Source organism: Bufo bufo, chromosome 1, assembly GCF_905171765.1.
Source record: "Bufo bufo chromosome 1, aBufBuf1.1, whole genome shotgun sequence".
Lineage (NCBI taxonomy): Eukaryota > Metazoa > Chordata > Amphibia > Anura > Bufonidae > Bufo > Bufo bufo.
Window position 1 is genome coordinate 812,331,699 of NC_053389.1, and position 22,223 is coordinate 812,353,921.

At 45.7% G+C, this 22,223-nt stretch overlaps 1 protein-coding gene across 3 annotated transcripts in view; it reads right to left on the minus strand.

Annotated features, from left to right (window-relative positions):
* Positions 1-22,223, minus strand: part of LOC120986580 (very-long-chain 3-oxoacyl-CoA reductase-like) — a 148,750-nt gene that overhangs the window by 72,320 nt on the left and 54,207 nt on the right. Inside the window, exon 1 of one of the 3 annotated variants that reach the window (XM_040415238.1) lies at positions 18,530-19,013. The exons of 1 other annotated variant lie outside the window; for it this stretch is intronic. In XM_040415238.1, coding sequence (XP_040271172.1) covers positions 18,530-18,692 — 163 coding nt within the window. In that variant the 5' untranslated portion in view covers positions 18,693-19,013. Of the gene's footprint in view, positions 1-18,529; positions 19,014-22,223 lie in introns of those variants that run through there. One more of the 3 variants, XM_040415241.1, reaches the window with a different exon arrangement.

Here is a 22,223-nt window from a genome sequence, read left to right on the forward strand (position 1 = left end):
CAGCTTCAGGAGACCACAGAGTGGTAAGGTGACATAGTGTAGAGGTGGCATCAGCATCAGGAGACCACAGAGTGGCAAGGTGACATAGTGTGGAGGTGGCAGAAGCATCAGGAGACCACAGAGTGGCAAGGTGACATAGTGTGGAGGTGGCAGCAGCACCAGGAGACCACAGAGTGGCAAGGTGACATAGTGTGGAGGTGGCAGCAGCATCAAGAGACCACAGAGTGGCAGGGTGACATAGTGTGGAGGTGGCAGCAGCATTAGGAGACCACAGAGTGAACCAGGTACAGAGTGGGGAGGTGGGTGGCAATACCAGTACCAGCTGAAGATGGTGGGTGAAAGAAGATGCACTTGGCATCAGATGTGTGGCATCAGGTGGGGCAGGTAGCCAAAAGAAACCGGTTTCTTTTGTCAAATTGTTGGTGTGGCACCATGGATTATCTAGTCTGATGCATCAGGCATTGGTTGGTGGAAATCCTGTCTGATCCACGCCTGATTCATCTTGACAAAGGTAAGTCTCTCTACATTTTGGGTGGACAGGCAAGTTCTTCTTGGGGTAACTATGGCCCCCGCCTCACAAAACACCCGTTCTGATGCCACACTACTGGCCGGGCAGGACAGCTTTTCCAAGGCAAACTCTGCCAGTTGTGGCCACAAATCCAGTTTGGCTGCCCAGTAGTCCAGCAGATCTTCAATGTGGGGTGGCAGGGTGCTGTCCAAGTATGCCCCCACCTGCTGTTTCAGGTCCTGCTCCAGGTCTAACTGCTGCTGGTGAGTAGTTTCTTCACTAGGCGGGTTAAGAAAGCTGCTCAAAACCGACTCTAGACTCAAGTTGCTGCTGATCTAGCTGGAACTTCTCCTACCCCCCCCACCCCACCCTGCCACAGCAGCCATGGCAAAGGAACGTGAGCGCAGATGGCCCCCCCAGTCAGACCTGCGAGAGGATGGATGATGGCACAGATAGGCAGCGGCCAACTCAGCAGGTGTAAAACGGCCCCCATTTTGGAATGGTAGTGAGGGTCCAAGAAGGCAGAGAGCCAGAAATCATCCCTCTGCTGAATGGTGACAATTCAGCTGTCACTACGCAAGCAAGCGAGCATGCATCGGGCCACTTGCGCAAGTGACTCGGAGGGACTCCCTGCCTCCTTCTCCACTGCATACTGCCACGGTGTGTCTGGGTCCTCTGCCTCATCTTCCTCATCGCCCTGTAGCTCCTCTGGCTGCTCCTGCTTCATCTGCCTGTCCTCTCCTGTCACCTGTGTAGAAAAACCACCCATTTCGCTACACATTGCTTGTGCTCCAATGTCCTCCTCCTCCTCCAGTTCAGCCCCCACAGGGCTCATGTGGCCGTGAGATCTAGGTGCCATGTCTCCAGTCCCCTGACCAGCCAGATTTACCAGCATCTGTTCCAGGACATCAAGCAGTGGAATGACATTGTTCATCCCGTAGTCCTGGCGAATGACAAATAATGTGGCATCTTTAAAGGGCCTGAGCAAATGGCAGGTGTCACGCATGAGCTTTCACTGGCCGACATCCAAGTTACACAGGGGAGTACTCCTGTCCGCTTGGATCCTCAAGAAATCGTTTATGGCCTTTCTCTGTTCGTATAGTCGGTCGAACATATGGAGGCTGGAATTCCAATGGGTGGAAACGTCACATATCAGCCTATGTTGGGGGATCCTGCTCTGCCGCTGTGCTTTGCGGTGTACAAATGGCTGAAGTGCATGCAAAGTTTCCTGGCCATTTTTAGGATGTCTTGGAGATGGGTGGAAGACTTCAGGAACTGCTTAACAACCAGATTGAACACATGTGCCATGCAGGGTGTATGGCTCAGCCCTCCTTGACGCAGCGCAGACACCATGTTCTTGCCATTGTCGGTCACCCTGGTTCTGATTTTGAGTTGTTGCGGAGAAAGCCAGAATTCGATTTCTTGATGAAGGACACAGAGCAGTTCCTCCCCTGTTTGCCCAGGCAAACGAGGTGAAGAACAGCGTGACACCACCGTGCCCTGCACATGTGGCATGCTGAAGGGGCACTGTAAATTGTCCCTGCAGTGGAGGCTGAGGACACGGTGGAGGATGCGGAGGTGGACATTGTTGCAGAACCAACGGCGTGACAACGTGGAGGCGAAAGCAGCGTCACCTGGCCAAGTTGCTGGTGTGCCTGTGCAGGAACCACATTCACCCAATGGGCCGTAAAGGACATGTATTGTCCCTGACCGTAGTTACAGCTCCACGCATCGGCGCTGCCGTGCACTTTGGCGGACACCGACAGGCTCAAGGACTGGCCCACTTTCTGTTCTACATGTGTGTGCAGGGTTGGTACTACCTTTTTGGCAAAGAAATTATGGCTTTGGGCTCTCTACCTCGAACCAGCAGATGATGGGAAGGACAGACAGCTCCCTTCGGCTGAGGTGGTGGAGCCTTAACTGCCTGAAATGGGTTCGGCGTGCCACTGGGTGATGCAGCGGATGCTGCAGCAGGCTGGACCACCACATCGGAGCCACAGGTTCTCCCAGGCCACTTTATGGTGATGCTGCGTATGTTGACGCAGGGGCGTGGTGCCAACATTGGCACCCTGGTCACGCTTCACCTTCTGCCTACAGATTCTACAAATGGCCATGTTCACCTCCTCCGGTGGCTTAACAAAAAACTGCCACACCGACGAGTAGGTGATTTTACCCCCAACACTAGGCACTGACTGACTTCTACCGCCGCTGCTTCTGTGAACCCCTGCACCACTACTTTTCAGGCAGGTAGGCTCCTGCAAAGCAGGTGGTCTACCCCAGACACGTTTGGCTCCCGACCTCCCACTGCTGCCACCCTGATGACTCCCGGCCATGCTAGCGACTTGCTGGCACAGCAGCTGCCTCAAAGACAAGCTGCCACCCTCTTCTCCCGTTGATGATGAATCCTCAAATTCACCCAGCTCTCAAGTAGTGCGATCAGCTACATAGAAACATAGAAACATAGAATGTGTCGGCAGATAAGAACCATTTGGCCCATCTAGTCTGCCCAATATACTAAATACTATGGATAGCCCCTGGCCCTATCTTATATGAAGGATGGCCTTATGCCTATCCCATGCATGCTTAAACTCCTCCACTGTATTTGCAGCTACCACTTCTGCAGGAAGGCTATTCCCTGCATCCACTACTCTCTCAGTAAAGTAATACTTCCTGATATTACTTTTAAACCTTTGCCCCTCTAATTTAAAACTATGTCCTCTTGTAGCAGTTTTTCTTCTTTTAAATATTCTTTCCTCTTTTACCTTGTTGATTCCCTTTATGTATTTAAAAGTTTCTATCATGTCTCTGTCTCGTCTTTCTTCCAAGCTATACATGTTAAGGTCCTTTAATCTTTCCTGGTAAGTTTTATCCTGCAATCCATGTACCAGTTTAGTAGCTCTTCTCTGAACTCTCTCCAAAGTATCAATATCCTTCTGGAGATATGGTCTCCAGTACTGAGCACAATACTCCAAATGAGGTCTCACTAGTGCTCTGTAGAGCGGCATGAGCACCTTCCTCTTTCTACTGGTAATTCCTCTTGCTATACACCCAAGCATTCTGCTAGCATTTCCTGCTGCTCTATGACATTGTCTGCCTACCTTTAAGTCTTCTGAAATAATGACCCCTAAATCCCTTTCCTCAGATACTGAGGTTAGGACTGTATCACTGATTTTATATTCTGCTCTTGGGTTTTTTACGTCCCAGGTGCATTATCTTGCACTTATCAACATTAAATTTTAGTTGCCAGATTTTTGACCATTCCTCTAGTTTTCCTAAGTCCTTTTCCATTTGGTGTATTCCTCCAGGAACATCAACCCTGTTACAAATCTTTGTGTCATCAGCAAAAAGACACACCTTACCATTGAGGCCTTCTGCAATTTCGCTGATAAAGATATTAAACAATATGGGTCCCAGAACAGATCCCTGAGGTACCCCACTGGTAACAAGACCTTGGTCTGAATATACTCCATTGACTACAACCCTCTGTTGCCTGTCCCTCAGCCACTGCCTAATCCATTCAACAATATGGGAGTCCAAACCCAATGACTGCACTTTATTGATAAGCCTTCTATGTGGGACAGTATCAAAAGCCTTACTAAAGTCTAGATAAGCGATGTCTACTGCACCTCCTCCATCTATTATTTTAGTCACCCAATCAAAAAAATCAATAAGATTAGTTTGACATGATCTCCCTGAAGTAAACCCATGCTGTTTTTCATCTTTCAATCCATGGGATTTTAGATGGTCCACAATCCTCTCCTTAAGTATGGTTTCCATTAATTTCCCCACTATTGATGTCAGGCTTACTGGCCTGTAGTTGCCCGATTCCTCCCTACTACCTTTCTTGTGAATGGGCACAACATTTGCTAATTTCCAATCTTCTCGGACGACTCTTGCCAGTGATTGGTTAAATAAAATAGCTTTGGGTGTATACCATCAGGCCCCTGTGACTTATTTGTATTAATTTTAGACAGTTGACTTAGAACCTCTTCCTCTGTAAAGACACATGCGTCAAAAGATTCATTAGTCTTCTTTCCTAACTGAGGTCCTTCTCCTTCATTTTCCTTTGTAAAAACTGAACATAAGTATTCATTGAGGCAGTCAGCTAGTTCATTATCTTCTTCCATATACCTTCCTTCTTTAGTTTTTAATTTGGTAATTCCTTGTTTTAGTTTCCTTTTTTCATTTATGTATCTGAAGAATGCCTTATCACCTTTTTTCCCTGACTGAGCTAATTTCTCTTCTGCCTGTGCTTTGGAAGCTCCTATAACTTGTTTGGCCTCTCTCTGCCTAATCTTATAAATTTGTCTGTCATCCTCGTTTTTTTTTTTTTTTTTTATAATTCCTAAATGCTATCTTTTTGTTTTTAATGATTTTGGCCACTTCTGCTGAGTACCACAGTGGTCTCTTCCTTTTTTTGCTGTTACTGACAAGCCTAATGCAATTTTCTGTTGCCTTCAATAGTGCCACTTTTAAGTAGTCCCATTTCTCCTGGACTCCAATGAAACTGTTCCAATCTGATAGGGACTCGTATACCACTAATCTAATTTTAGAAAAGTCAGTTTTTCTAAAATCTAAAACTTTTGTTTTTGTGTGGTGTGACTCAGTCACTGTACTTATAGTAAACCACACTGACTGGTGATCACTAGATCCCAAGCTTTCCCCTACAGTAATATCAGATACCAAATTCCCATTTGTGAATACTAAATCTAAAATGGCCTCCTTCCGGGTTGGCTCCTCCACTACTTGCTGTAGAGATAATCCCAGTAGGGAATTTAGAATATCTGTACTCCTGGCAGAACTAGCTATTTTGGTTTTCCAGTTTACATCTGGAAGATTGAAGTCTCCCATAATGATATCTTCCCCCTTCAATGTCATTTTAGCTATTTCCTCAACTAGTAGATCATCTAATTCTTTGACTTGGCTAGGTGGTCTATATATCACACCTACACGAGTTACCTTATGATTATCAAGCTGCAAGGTAACCCAAACTGACTCTAAATTGTTCTCGCTAACTTGTATCAAATTAGATTTTATGCTATCTTTCACATACAGGGCCACCCCTTCCCCCTTCTTGCCTTCTCTGTCTTTCCTGTATAGAGAGAACCCTGGTATTGATATATCCCAGTCATTACTGCCCTTGAACCACGTCTCAGTAACAGCCACTACATCTATATTCTCAGATGCAATTATAGCCTCAAGCTCATTGATCTTATTCCCTAGACTGCGAGCATTTGTAGATAAGACTCTGAGCTTGTCATTTCTTGACCTTTGTGCTACTGGCCTCTTCTGGCATTGTTCCGGGGGGCAGTTGGACTGCTGGATTATCACTCTTTTGCCCCCCTTTCCTAGTTTAAATGCTTCTTAGCAAATACTTGGAACTGTTCACCGAGGACATTCGTCCCATCGAGAGAAAGATGCAAACCATCTTTCTTGTACAGTTCTTTTCCATTCCAACAAGAGCTATCATGAGACACAAAGCCAAACCCTTGGTTCAGACACTATTCACCAAGCCATACATTGAATTGCTTAATGCGCATCTTCCTGTCATGCTGAAGGTTATGCACAGGCAAAACTGTAGAGAATGAAACAGTTAATGCAACCTCCCGTATATCCTTTCCAAGTGTATGAAAAGCTTCTTTCACCTTTGAAACCTCATTGCAAGCCAAATCGTTTGTCCCAAGATGGAGAATAACATCCACTTCCCTTTCCTGCTTTGCTTGCCTAACAATATTTAGGATCCGTCGTCTATCCCTGCTAGCGGTAGCACCAGGGAGACATCTCACAACACCATTCTCCTCAAACTTCACACCTCTTATGATGGAATCGCCCACCAACATCAACATCATCGAGTACTGTCTGCATGTCACTGATGTCCTCCTCAACCATCTCTGGGTCAGGAGCCTGACCGCTCGCAACACCAGCTTTCACGCCACTCTTTTCATCACTACTTGCCAGCCTAGTAGAGGAAGCGGCGGATGTCTCCCCCAGATCTTGGCTGGGCAGTAGCTGCTGACTCTCTAGTAGCTCTTCCTCGCTGAAAAGTGGAGCTGAGCCGATGGCATATAATACTTCTCGTGATGAGGGAACTGAAAATGACAGAGGCAGGTTGAGGACAGGTGAGGGCACAAGGCCTGCACCCGGGCCATGCCAACTAAGGGTTGTGTCTGACGAACACACTGACTCTTGGCTGGGGGTGTCTGATGTCACTTGGGACGAAGTGAATGACCGAGTCAACCATTCAAGAACCGCTGGGTTTCTGGTCAAGACACGACCGCTAGATGACACTGGGAGCTCAGGCCTCTCGCTGCGACTCCTGCTGCCATGCCCCCTTACTCTGCTACTCCCCTGTGCAGGGCTTGGCACTTCTCTGTCTGACATACTGTTAGATCAAATAAATAAATAGGAAATTAAAACACCCCAAAAAAGTCTGTAATTTTCTCATTTCACCACATGACGGCTAATAAGCCCTTTTTTTCCCACTAATACACCCCAAAAAGGGCTTTAGAACATATAACTGCACCGCTGAAGGGCAAATAATATATATTGTTTTTCTAATATACGCCAAAAAGGTCTGTAATTTTCTCACTTTACCACACAACGGCAAATACTTTTTTTTGCGCCACTAATACTTGCCAAAAAGGGCTTTAGAACATATAACTGTACTTCTGAACGGCGAATAGGCCCTTACTTTTTTCCACTTATACACCCAACAAAAGGCTTTAGAACAGATAACTGCACCTCTGAACGGCAAATAATATATATTTTTTTGCCACTAATACACGCCAAAAAGGGCTGTAATTTTCTCACTTCACCACACAAAGGCTAATAAGCCCTTTTTTCCCACTAATACAAGCCAAAAAATGCTTTAGAACATACAACTGCACCGCACGAGGGCAAAAAGATGTAAAAATATTTCCTTGTAATAAACCCTGTTAATGGCTGTATCACACAGCACTTTCACCCGAAAACAAGAACGGTTTGTTGGAATTACAGAGCTGTATAATGGCAATTTGGGTCCCCAGTCAGTGCAGCAAGGTGTAATAGGATTGTTCCTATTACCCAGGCGGTAACCTCCCCTACTGAACCCTGTTCTACATAAATGCTGTGGAATGATTCCTCCCTATCCTTTCCCTGAACTTCTATTGAGTAAAATATAAGTTTTCAAGTCTTTCCTAGCACTGTCCCTAGCGCCTGCTGACGTCTCTCCCTGCACTAAGTACACTGGAAAATGGCAGAATCCAAGATGGCTGAGGCTATTTATAGGGCTGTGACATCACAGGGCTGGCTGGCTGCTGATTGGCTGCATGCATGGTATTATGGGTGATCCCGCCTTCCCAGAGTCTCTTGCTCCATGTCCTCACATTTTAGCCATTTTAGGAAAAAATGCAATTCGTTACCACGAAACGTGAGGAAATTTGGATTCGGTGCAAATCGAATTTTTCCTGAAATTTGGATCGAATTCCACTTCGTCAATTTCGATTCGCTCATCTCTAGTGACATCCAGGGGCGTACATAGAAATCATTGGGCCCCATAGCAAGAATTTAGATTGGGCCCCCATGCCCGTTCCTAGTCTCTCCCACTATACGCCCTGGCTCCTCTCACTACTCTCCCTAACTTCTCGACCTGCCCCACCTCATGCAGCAGTACTTTGCTCTACAAAATGGCAGTACTCATGCCGGAACCCAACAGACCCATTATAGTGAATGGGATCTGGTAAGTCCTGGCGGTGTTCAGCATATTTTGACAAGAATCTGGGGCGTTACATGATGTAATACCACCCAACTTTCCTGCTGTCCAGCATGGCACATGCGCAGAGACATGAGAAAAGTGTGAGGAAGTGAGCGCGCCCCTTCCCCCATCCTCTGTGCCATGCAGGACAGCTGGGAGACACTGACATTACTCGCTATCCTGCATGACACGTGTGCAGAGACAGGAGTCTCTGGGAAAGCTGGGTGAACCCCTCCCCCCTGCCTTTCCATGTTCTTATTATCTGCATTTATGCCTTGCAGGATCCATGATGTAATAGCACCCAGCTTTTCTGCTGTCCTGCATGGCACATGTGGGGAGACATTAGAAAGCTGAGTAACACAGCTCCCACCTCCCCTCATACCTTCTCCTGCCTCTGCACTTGTGCCATGCAGGACATCAGGAAAGTGGAGTCACATTACATAATGTAGTGACAACCAGCTTTCCTCCTGCTCTGAATGGCCTATGTGCAGAGGAATAGCCTGGGAAAGCTGAGTGACCCCCCTTCCCCCACACACACACCTCTGCACTGTCCTCACCTACAAGTCCTCACTTACTTCATTACTGGTGGGGTTGGGGAAGTCCAGAGGAATCAGGCGGGAGGCGGAGCTAGGAGGTGGGACTAGCAGGAGGTAGGCGGGGCTAGGAGGTGGGAGGCGGGGCTAGTAGACGGGAGACCGTTCGGAAGATAGACGGGGGCGGTGGATTCTCCTCCACTGCCGGCCCCTCTTCCTCACAGGCCCCATAGCAGCTGCGTGGTCTGCCTATATGGTAGGTACGCCACTGGTGACATCTTTTCTGAGGAGAATGTTCTTTATTTAAACATGTGATCATGAGGATAGAGATTTTAAAATAAAAGTTATGTATTCTGATTTGAATGGTTACTCATCCCCATGGCGAAACTTGACATCTTTCAAAAATTGTGGCGAATTTGACATATGGACCCTGATTTTATATGGACTATTGTCCTACTTCACTGCTACCTTCATCTCCTCTTACATGCCTTGGAGCTTTGATATTCGTATTGTACACACGAAGGGCCTTGCGCCTATATCGTTAGATATTGTCCACAAAGCCATTGTCGTCACATTGTGATTTTTTTCTATATTGTTATATGTTCGAATACCTGATTCCTTGTATTTATTGCTACCGTTTTTGTATCCTAAATTCTTTACAATTGATCAAATATGATTGCCATATTTTTTTCTATTTTTTTCTATTTTCTCCAGAGTCCTGAAACGTCAGAATCGAGTCACATTTTTGTAATTTCTTATCTCATTGAAGATTTGAACTAAAGATACATGTTTTATTTGCATCATATCTTGTGCAGTGGTATTTCATTTCAAGCGTCTGTTCCACCTGGCACTCAGCGAACTGGGGCATCGAGTTCAACCTAGTACTTATAGACAATTATCAATAACAGTATCTGGATTTTGCCTCAGGCGGTCCACGTGTTGAACATTCAGATCTTACTTCATGTCTATATTTGGCCTCTATGGTAATATGTTTACTCGATCAAGACCAAGCCATTTATCATTCTTATTTTCAGAATCATACCCGACTCCATAAGACAAGGGAAAGTCTACTTACAATTACCATTTAAATGACCATATCTTGTATTGGAAAACAGGGTGAAATTGAAAAATAAAACTGCAAAAAGTTTGTTTCCACAGCCATATTCTGACACCTGAGCTGTGTGAGAGCTTGTATTTTGTGGACCGAGCTGCAGTTTTTATTGGTACCATTTTGGGTTATGTACAACTTTTTGATCACTTCATAGTCAATGTTTTCTGTGGGATTAGGGGCTACTAAAACCCTGCAAATCAGCTTTTTTATTTATTTTGTTACAGAGTTCATTGCTCACCATAAATATTTTTATATTTTAATAGTCTGGACATATTCGGAACCAATGGCATCTATTTTTTATTGTTTACTTTCTATGTAAAATTAGAAAACGAGGGGCGATTTTTATTTTTTTTAAACTTGTGTTTTTTTATATTTTTAATTAATTTTTACTGTCATTTTTGGTGGCTTTAAGGGGACTAGATCCTCTGATTATCATCTTATACCATAGAACGGCAGTAGAATACCATTGCAGTCTATGGGATATTTTTACTGGCAGGGCTTAACTGTCAGTTTGCTATGGCAGGCCTAGGAGCCTCCAAAAGGCTCCAGGCTGCCATAGCAACTGATTGGACCCTTGTGACTTAGCCATGGGGGCTCTGATCAGAGGACAGAGTGAGCCCCCTGCCTCTGTCTAACCCCAGACAATTAGCAATTATCTCTGTGCGGATCCTGCTGCCGGGGCCATATCATGTACGGGCAGCCTAACAATCTTCATTGTATAGTACTAAGAACCTTTGTTAATCCAGCTGTGATTTATAAGTAGGGGGAGACCACGTAGCAGCTGTCTGGTATGTCAGTCCTGACAGATCTAGTGACTATGGGGAATAGTATGTGTAGAAGCTTATGTAACATGACATCACGTCATACTTTCTACACCTAGTGCCATGAACATATAGGGAACAGAAAATCATTCACCCAGCTCTTCACTCCTGGTATCATTAATTAGCATTCCTTTTTGTATATATTAGAGGTATGTGGTCATAATTATACAATCATCTTCTACACTGCTGCATAAACATGTTTTCACTTGTGTCTACCACTATTACCTTCATATCCCTCAGACTATTCCATAACCCGACTACTCCTAAACCAGACAAAGAGCTATTTATTTCACCTTTCCTACTATCTTCTCATCTAGCCACATCTGCTCAACTCCTCCTACGCACTCAAATCTTCTGATCTAAACATAGTCAGCCACCTCTTGCCTTATCATACACTCACTTGCTAACCCTCGCTCTACTTCTCCTTACTGCTGGAGACTTATCTCCTAATCCAAGCCGCCCTCGCTTTGTGTCCACCATTCTATCTCCCGTCTGTTACAAAGCTTCTGCCACTATCTGCTCTCACTTCTCTAACCTTATACACATTCACCTGACCCCTGCTCCCCCAGTCTCTCTATCTGGAGCACTATGGAACTTGCGTTCCATTTGTAACTAACATTCCTACATCCACAACCTCTTTTTCTCCATGACATTGTTATTCCTCACAGAAAGGTGTCTGACACCAACCAAAACATCCTCCCCTGTTGTAGTATCCTATGGGAACCTTCAATTTACTCACACCCCCGGCCCAGACAGACATGGTTGTGTTGTCGGCCTTCCTCTTATCAGTTAACTGTTCCTTCAAACCATCCCCACCCTTTCATAACCTCCCCTCTTACGAAGTCCACTCCCTCCGCATCTTCTCTCTCTCCAACGGTTCAAATAGCCTTCATCTGCTGTCCACCAGGCTCTGCTACTACCTTTTTTGACCATTTCAATACCTGGCTTCTTCATTGTTACACACTAGTACCACCTACAGGGTTTTGTAAAAACAACCAATAAACACGTACAATACAGTAAAACACTCCCACACAAAATCCTCCCCTCTGCCTGTGATACAATTACCTTACACAATGGGTTGATGTAATTATCACAGGCAGGAGAATACACAATGTCTTCTGTCCTGGAGACAACCGAGGAGTAATTCAATTATCTCTTAGGACAAAGGGAAATTGCCAATACACACGTGGAGACAATAGGACAGACATCACTACTCAAATTATACAATGTACCAACCATTACAGTAAACATAGACATTTAACATATCCCCAGATGGCTTGGATCTGAGCGCTCAATATATCCAAACAGCGCTCAGATGCCACAAACACAATCAAATGGGGTTTAACTTTAGCATGGGCTGATGAGAGGGCCCATAATCCTGGGGCAAGAGGCTGGCAACCAGGCTTCTCCACCACCCAGTGACGAGGTTGGTTTCGCCACATACTCCTTCACCATCTTCCCAAATTTTTCCCTCTTTGAGACACTAGGCTGCGCATCAGGTTGAGGGTGCTGGCGGGGTGTCAAAAAACTGTCCCAGGCCTTGGAGAGTGTTGCCCTACCTCTGTTGGAACTGCTGTGTGTTCCCCTCGTCTCCCCTCCTCGGTTGGCCAAGGAACTACAGGCTCTGCCGCCAGCGTTGTCAGATGGAAATTTTTGGAGCAATTTTTCCACAAGGACCTTCTGGTATTGCACCATTTTTCTAGTCCTCTCCACCACAGGAATGAGAGATGAGAAGTTCTCTTTGTAGCGGGGGTCGAGAAGGGTGAACAACCAGTAATCGTGTTGGCCAAAATGCATATAACGCAAGGGTCATGGGAAAGGCAGCATAACATAAAGTCAGCCATGTGTGCCAGAGTCCCAACAGACAAGACTTTGCTGTCCTCATCAGGAGAATGACTCTCAATCTCCTCATCCTCTTCTTCCTCTTCTACCTATCCACGCTGAATAGATGGAATAAAACTTCCATGGGTACTACCTTCTGTAGCAGAGGCAACCGTCTCCTGCTCCTCCTCATCATCATCCAATTTGTGCTGAGAAGACGAACTGAGGGTGGTCTGGCTATCACCCTGTGTACTGTCTTCCCCCATTTCCACCTCTTCCATATGAAAAGCGTTGTCCTTAATTGTGAGCAGCGAGCGTTTGAGTAGACACACAAGTGGGATGGTTAGGCTGATAATAGCGTTATGGCCGCTCACCATCTGTGTTGATTTCTCAAAGTTGCGTAAAACCTCACAGAGGTCAGACATCCATGCCCACTCGTCGCTTGTGAATAGCGGAAGCTGACTGGAAAGGCGACAACCATGTTGCAGCTGGTATTCCACTATTGCCCTCTGCTAAAAGCAATTGTCCATGTGTCAGTCGTTAAGTGGACCTTCCCAATAACTGCGTTGGTCACGGCACGGGTGATGTTACAGGACGCATGCTGGTGTAAGGCTGGGACTGCACACCGTGAAAAATATTGGCGGCTGGGAACAGAGTACCGCGGGACAGCCACTGCGATCAGGCTGTGGAAAGCCTCAGTGTCCACAAGCCTAAATGGCAACATTTCCAGGGCCAGCAATTTGGAAAGTTGCGCATTTAGTGCTATGGTCTGTGGGTAGGTGGATGGGTATTTGCGCTTTCGTTCAAAGGCCTGGGGTATTGACATCTGTACGCTGCGCTGGGACACAGAAGTGGATGTGCTAGCTGATGGTGCTTGCGAAGGTCCAGGTGCATGGCGGGAGGTATCCGGGGCTGCGTCTTGGACAGGGGATTGGCCAGCACGTAACACTGGGGAAGAGGAGGCAGTTGTGTGCCCCGAACACACTGGTTGTGGACCCAGGCGTTCGGCCCAGCTATTAGGGTGCTTTGATGCCATGTGGCGGATCATGCTGGTGGTGGTGAGGTTGCTAGTGTTCACACCCCTGCTCATTTTGGTACGGCACAGGTTGCAAATGGCAATTCTTTTATCGTCCGCACTTTCCTAAAAAAAGCGCCAGACTGCGAAACACCTACCCCTTGGCAAGGGAAATTACCACAAGGGGGTGCTCCGGGGAACAGTTGCGAGCCTGTTTGGTGTGGCCTGCCTTCTCCCTTTGCCACCCCACTGCCTCTTCCAGCCTGTTGCGGTGCTGCGGATCCCTCAACCTCTGTACTGCTGTCCTTCCCAGGTTGGGTCAGTGACTTCATCGTCCACCACCTATTCTTCCACTTCCTCACTCTGGTCATCCTCCTGACTTGTTGACCTAACAACAACCTCAGTTATTGACAACTGTGTCTCATCCTCATCATCAACCTCTTGAGACACTAATTGCAATTGACTTATTGGCAACTGTGTCTCATCATCATCATCCACCTCGTCAAACACTAATTGGCGTTCCCCGCCGTCATCTTCTTGTGACTGTGGATGCTCCGGATTTTGGGAATCAGGGCACAAGATCTCCTCATGTCCTTCTTCAAGCGGGCTTGGCAAAAGGCCTAAATCATGGTATGGGGATGAGAACAGCTCCTCAGAATATCCGAGTGTGGAATCACTTGTTTGCCCAGACTGTCCATGGTGGGTGGAAGGAGGATCAGGGTGAGGATTCTGTTGACCAGACTCTTGACTACTGCGACTGGACTTGGTGGAAGACAGGGTGGTGCTGCAATCTAACCGACCACCTGGTCGAACTGGTCTGACTTCGAGAGTGGTGTCCTGTGCCACCCTACAAACTGGGACATGAAGCTCGGTATCGTGATGAGTGTGTTTCTTGTGCTCTGGCAGCAGGCTCAGTTTCTCCGCGCCCAGGGCCACGGCCTCTGCGTGCACCATCAGCATCACGGCCACTTCCCCGTCCCTTACTGCTCTCCTTGAGCATATTAAATGGTATATATGCTTGCAAGTATGTCACACGTACAGTAGTGCAGGTTTTGTAAGTGTATGCGCAAATAAACTACACAGAATTTCACAGATATTTAGGATGCGCACGCGTTAAACAGTAGATGTAGCGCAAGTAATGTGTCACCAGCGGCTTATAAAAAATGACACTGAAATAATGTCACTGATATTTAGGATGGGCAAACGTTAGACTGAATGTCTATGATATTTCGGATACGTAAATATTATACACGAGATGTAGTGCAGGTAATGTAACTGTCCGCAGCGGACACCGTCTACGGAAAAAGTACACTGGATGTCGCGGATATTTTTAGGCTGCGCACACGTTAGACAGGAGATGTAGCGCAGATAATGTCGCTGTCTGCAGCGGCCAAACAATTGCAAGCTATTTAGCGCAAGTTGCGCTAAAAATATATATTGCTGCCAGATACAACTATAGTCCTTAAAAGGACGTTTTGGGTCTCTAACAAGTATAAAAACTAAAATATTCCTATTTCACTCCCTACACTATCTTTCCCTTCTGCTTTCCAGCTCTCCAGCTCTCCCTGACTAAGACTGAGCCGAACACGTGTCATTGGGTGGTATAAAGCATCCAATGATGCGTCTCGGCCAGCCAATCACTGTAATGCCAGCAGCCAACATGGCTATGGCATTACAGTGAGGGCAATACTTACCTGCACGTTTATTGGCTGCTACGCAGCCAAAAAACATGCGGGGAGGAGGCTCGAGCATCGCACTCGAGCTCACGCGGTATTCGGCTGAACACCTCGGTATGCCAAGCATAGCGATGCTCGAGCTGAACTGGTATTTGGCCGAGCATGCTCGCCCAACACTAGTCTCTACTTCAAATAATCATAACTGGAGTTGAGAAATACAACAAACACTGTATGATAGTAACAATAGTTATAATCATCTCCTCTCCCCACCTATACTTTCTCCAAGCAAAAAAGGACACTTTTATGCCCAGCACTCAAATGGTTAAATTGTAAGATCGTCAAATACTTGCGTGCCCCATGTGAGTAGTATAAGTGGTGGGCGCTGTGTCCCATAAGTGGGTTAGTTGGCGATAGTCTGCCTCGTGGATCCAGGACAGGATTGGCGATGACCTACTTCCTAGGTAAGGAGGAGGTCACGATGGGCCTGATGTTCGCGATGGAGTGTTGCGCTCAATGTGTAGTGCCCGCTCCGAGGTCGGCGTGTCACGTGACCACTTCACTCACGTGACGGCCACCCGGTCACATGTGAGCCGCGTCAGCGGTCACGTGATTGGATTCAGCTCTACACAAACATAGAAGAGGGTTCTTTACGGTAAGAGCAGTGGGACTATGGAACTCTCTGCCTGAGGAGGTGGTGATGGTGAGTACAATAAAGGAATTCAAGAGGGGCCTGGATGTATTTCTGGAGCGTAATAATATTACAGGCTATAGCTACTAGAGAGGGGTCGTTGGTCCAGGGAGTTATTCTGATGCCTGATTGGAGTCGGGAAGGAATTTTTTACATTCCTTTGGATTACGTTTGCAGGATAACAGGCTGAACTGGATGGATGGATGTCTTTTTTCAGCCTTTGTTATTATGTTACTATATTAGTAATGGACTTTGCAGAAGTCGCACTAAAGACAAGGAAACGCCCTATAGCTGTGATATGTACTGCACAGAAGGTACATAATGTACATGCATGTGTGCTTGGAACAGCATGTATTGACCCATTGTATTATGACAGGTTACATGGGGTAATGTGATACCTTCTGGCTGGCTGACCTAATTGGCAAGGTGAGTTGTTACCTCTTAAAGGGACTATAATTAGAGATGAGCAAATCGGATTGGTTCCAAATTTCCCAAAAATTCTACTTCCAAATGAAGCTAAAGTTTTGGATATTCAATTTAGACCAGGGATGCTCAACCTGCGGCCCTCCAGCTGCTGTAAAACTACAACTCCCACTATGCCCTGCAGTTGTTGATAGCTATAGGCTGTCTGAGCATGATGGGAATTGTAGTTTTGCAACAGCTGGAGTGCCACAGGTTGGGTATCCCTGATGTAGAAAAATCACTGAAAACGTCGCCCCCAATTTTGCATATAACATTCTGCACACTAGTGAGGGAAGCAGAGCAGAGAAGATGAAGACAGAGGAACCCAGGACCTTGGGTGGGGGCTTTGGCTGGCTTACCCATAATGCCTTGCGCTTAGCCTCACAGCCAATCAGGAGGGAGGATAATGGTTGGTCTATTAGGGTCTATGTAAGGTACCAAACAGAGACACACAGGACAGCCATTTTAGTGTCTTTTAGGGACATTGTTAGGGATTAAGAAGATATCTGTAGTAAGGTAGATTGAATTACTTAAAAGACGAGTTTTTAGCACTGGTAATGGGATAGGGTGAGTAAGTGTTATGTGTGCCTGTTACAGGGCTGTGCAGGAACCAGCCTTTTTTTAAACAAACAACTATGGCAAAGCTTCCCCAGTTAAAGGGGTTATCCAAACTTTAAAACATGCCACCCAATGCCCGGGCTCCTCATATAGATTATGCTTATCCCGTTCCCCAGCACCCGCGTCGCTCTTGGTCCCTGCATGGCCGCCGCTGCATATCCTTGTTGCGCGAATCAAAACATCAGGTGATGTGGGGGGGGGGGGGGGGTAGTTGGCAGCCAATAGCAGGCCACGACAGGGATGAGCCACCCTAGCGTCACCTGCGATGCTAGGGAGGCTCGTCTCTGTCACGGAAAGATGCAGTGGCGGCCGTGCGGGGACCAGGAGCGAAGCTGGTGTTGGGGAGCGGGGTAAGTATAATCTATATGAGGGGCCCGGGAATTGGGGGGGCATGTTTAATAATTTGGATAACTACCCCTACACAGCTGCCTTGTCTCTTGCCTTGTCTGTCAGATTCCATATTGTGCTGCTGTTCTTCCCGAAAAAGGGAGAATTATTGGACTGCTTGTTTAGAACAAGCTACTGCTTTTCCCCATTAGGCATATATAAATACCAGCAGGCATCTGTCTCCAATAATGGATAATGTTTTTGAACTTTTTTCAATTCTAAAAAGCATAACAAATCTGACAGTTCAGTGTGTTATTATACAGACTGTTTATTAACACTGTCAACCATGCATTTACCCATGGCTGTGTATGTGTGTGTCACTCTGATATTACTAATGCTGTCTTCTTTGCGCTAAAGAGCCTGAAAGTAGAAAGACAGATAGAAAACAAATTCCAAAAAAAAATTAAAAAGTAGAGAAAAACAATGAGTCATAGGAGACCTCAGAGTGTTCTACACCAATTCTCTGGGCAATCTGAGCACATTTGCTCTACCAGAATCAAAATTTTCGACCAATTTGTTAGAATCTGACCCAAAACGAATTTCAAGAAATTCACACATCACTAACAATAACAGATTTTTGCCACTTAAAGAGACAGTGTCCAGTTTATCCTGTACCTGTAACTAAGCCTGATCCGTCATTTAGAGACTGTAGTGACTAAGCCTTCTCCTCGTCAAGGACTGTTATAACCTCGTTGTCCCATGTAAGTCAAGTAACTATCACATTGTTTAATTTACAACTGTGTCCAATTGATTCCTTCCACCATCCTAGAGTGGGGAGACATGAATATCACTTGGGGTCAAAAATATTGTAATTTCTGTAAGGAACCTGGTCACCAAGACCAACAAACTTACACCTGTCTACTCTCTTCCCTCTTCATTTTAGACACAGTCACCCTCATGTTTGATAATTTTACATGTATCTTCATTTTTTAACCACTTTGTGTACATTTAACAATTCTTGCTTTAGGGCTATTAAGTTTCTGACCATTGTGCAAAACTTCCATCACAGATTGAGACTGCAGAGCATTATTTGACATATTGTATTCGATTCTATGAGATGCGTATCACCTGAACGAAGAAGTGATGCAGAAAGTCTCATGGTTCCTCATCACTAGGCATATACTGTACATGTCATGGTGTATCCTATCCCTTCTTACCTGCCCATCCTCCATACTTATTCTTGAGGTTAGTCTTCCACCACCGGGAGAGTATATGGTTTTTGATCCCGATCAGCAGGGTCCACACCTGTTTTAGGACCAGATATGATAGAGCCAGGAGACCCAACTGGTGAAGCCATCGGTAGAATTGAGACTCCTCCATCTGATCTTCCTTGTGGTCCTGTGTGCTGTCACCTCTGCTGATCCTACTTTGTGCCTGCAGCTCTTCTCATCCTTCTTTGGTTGACAATTAATTATTTCATAATGTCCTCCTGAATGTGTAGTTCAATACCAGCTACCAGGACAGGTGGAGTCCTTTAGGTGTGTAATGTAATTAGTGATGATTATTAATCTTAACTGATTTCCTCACCTTGGATGGTTTTACTTTTGGAGCCGACAGCAGGTGCTGTAATTCTCTGCAGTTGTCCTTCAGTTTAGTGTCCTACGTGAAGAAGGTTTTACATACCCTGGCAAAATGACACTATGAATGCGAAAGACGTTTCCAAACTAGTCAGACCCAAGGTTACTAAACAGTTCCAGGCAGGGGGTGGATGAATAAAATTTCCAAATAAGTTGCAGTAATGTTAAGTAGAGATGTCGCGAACATAAAATTTTCTGTTCGCGAACAGAGAACGCAAATTTCCGCAAATGTTCGCGAACGGGCGAACCGCCATTGACTTCAATAGGCAGGCGAATTTTAAAACCCACAGGGACTCTTTCTGGCCACAATAGTGATGGAAAAGTTGTTTCAAGGGGACTAACACCTGGACTGTGGCATGCCGGAGGGGGATCCATGGCAAAACTCCCATGGAAAATTACGTAGTTGACGCAGAGTCGGGTTATAATCCATAAAGAGCATAAATCACTTAACATTCCTAAATTGTTTGGAATAACGTGCTTTAAAACATCAGGTATGATGTTGCATCGATCAGGTAGTGTAAGGGTTACACCCGCTTCACAGTGACAGACCAAACTCCCCGTTTAACGCACCGCAAACAACCGCAAACAGTCCATTTGCACAACGGCAAACTCCCCATTTGCACAAGGTTGGATACCAAGCTAGCCATGTCCCGTTCCTTGTCCTCACTGACGTCATTGAAGTCTCTTCCTCCACCCAGCCACGTACAACACCAAGGGTCCCTGAAAGGTGACAACAAGCCCCCTGGGACGCCTGCTATGGGTGGTCTTCCACCTCCTCAAAGCCACCTTCCTCCTCTGATTCCTCTTCTTCAGACTCCTCTCTCTGTGTTGCCGCAGGTCCAGCAATCGACGACGACAAGGCTGCTTCTGGTGGTGATGGTGACCACAACTCTTCCTCTTCATGGTCATCTACGGCCTGATCCAGCACTCTTCGCAGGGCACGCTCCAGAAAAAACACATATGGGATGAGGTCGATGATGTTGCCTTGGGTTTGACTGACCAGGTTTGTAACCTCCGCAAAAGGACGCATGAGCCTACAGCCATTGTGCATGAGCGTTCAGTAACGCGGCCAAAAAATAGCCAGCTCCGCAGAGGCTGTCCTCATTTTTTTTTATTAAAAAAATCTGTTCTTACCAGTTTAATCTCTGTTTTGTCCCCTAGCAGGGGATGAATTTTGTTATGTATTATTGAGACATAGTGGTCTGGTTTAATTAACCTCTCTACTAGCGACCGACCACGATTATTGCACTTGCACTTTTTTTTTTATATACACCGACAGCCCACCATCGGTCCTCTTGGTTTTTAATATTTTTAATGTATTGTGGCTCGTGTTAATTGTTTATTGTGATTTGTGTCAATCATGTCTCTATGTGATTTTCAATAAAAATTATGTTATTTTGTGATTACTTTGGTTTTACATGCACTTTTGTACTTCAAGTGACCCATTATCTTCTGTTGGTTTTTATGACATAGTCAGGTGTGGGTCCTGGACTTTGATTTTGGGCTATATATAGGTCTCTTATCAGTACCATATGATGCCTTTCCAAGAATCTAGTTCACCAGGATACAGTGTCCTTAAATCTGTTGCTGTGATCTGGGTTAGATTTGGCCACTGAAGTGCAAACAAACGTATTTTATTTTGTGTCACTACATAACCGTTTTGCGATGGTCATTCATCATATCTGCTACATGTCTGCTACATGTTTTTCGAGTTCTGGACAATGTGGGGTGCCTCTTCTTAATGCACACTTACCCTTTGGCATACTCTTTAATGCTTTTTCATTTGCTTTCCAGTCCCGAACCATCTTTTCTGTTACTCCATATTGTCTTGCAGCAGCGCAGTTATTATGTTCCATAAGTTTGAAACTGGCTTCATATTTCTTTCTTCTTGCTGGTAGAGCCATGATGGGGTCTTGACTGTTAGCCATTTGTATACTGTACTGTATGCACTGATGCTGTACTGTATGAACCGGTACAGATACTAGTGCTGTACTGTATGAACCGGTACAGATACTGGTGCTGTACTGTATGAACCGGTACAGATACTGGTGCTGTACTGTATGTACAGATACTGGTGCTGTACTGTATGTACAGATACTGGTGCTGTACTGTATGTACAGATACTGGTGCTGTACTGTATGTACAGATACTGGTGCTGTACTGTATGAACCGGTACAGATACTGGTGCTGTACTGTATGAACCGGTACAGATACTGGTGCTGTACTGTATGTACAGATACTGGTGCTGTACTGTATGAACCGGTACAGATACTGGTGCTGTACTGTATGAACCGGTACAGATACTGGTGCTGTACTGTATGTACAGATACTGGTGCTGTACTGTATGTACAGATACTGGTGCTGTACTGTATGAACCGGTACAGATACTGGTGCTGTACTGTATGTACAGATACTGGTGCTGTACTGTATGTACAGATACTGGTGCTGTACTGTATGTACAGATACTGGTGCTGTACTGTATGTACAGATACTGGTGCTGTACTGTATGAACCGGTACAGATACTGGTGCTGTACTGTATGTACAGATACTGGTGCTGTACTGTATGTACAGATACTGGTGCTGTACTGTATGAACCGGTACAGATACTGGTGCTGTACTGTATGAACCGGTACAGATACTGGTGCTGTACTGTATGTACAGATACTGGTGCTGTACTGTATTCACCACCACATGTATCTGCTCCCCAGATAGACTCTGTTTTTTCACCACAGATAAGATGCACACCAAACTTCATTAGAGATCCGCTGTTCCAACATTAGAATTGGCTGAAGTGCTTCAGGAGCGGCTGGCCGGGATGCAGTGCACGGTGGCTCAGCTAGAGGGCGCCTGTCCCTGAAGCTGGAGAAAGACAGCTACTCCAGTCCGGCTAGGAAGTAAGTTTATGAGTGGTGTATTTAAGTAGTACTATTCCTATCAGTTTAATCCCTGTTACGTCCCCTATCAGGGGACGTGTATATGGAAAAGATTTTAGGAACCGGGAGATGGAAAAAGATGCTTGGTTGGTCCTCTTACTTCCAATTTGGGGCACTGCGCGTGCGCCGTGCAATGTACTGTGCCACCCTATATGAGTGGTGTGTTAAGTAGTACTATTCCTATCAGTTTAATCCCTGTTACGTCCCCTATCAGGGGACGTGTATGGAATAGATTTTAGACAACCGCAAAGAGTTGTCAATAGTTGACACACTCATGACATAAATTTTATTCCTCTATGCGTCAATCTTGGTGTAGTGATGACTGTGCTCGTGCGCACGT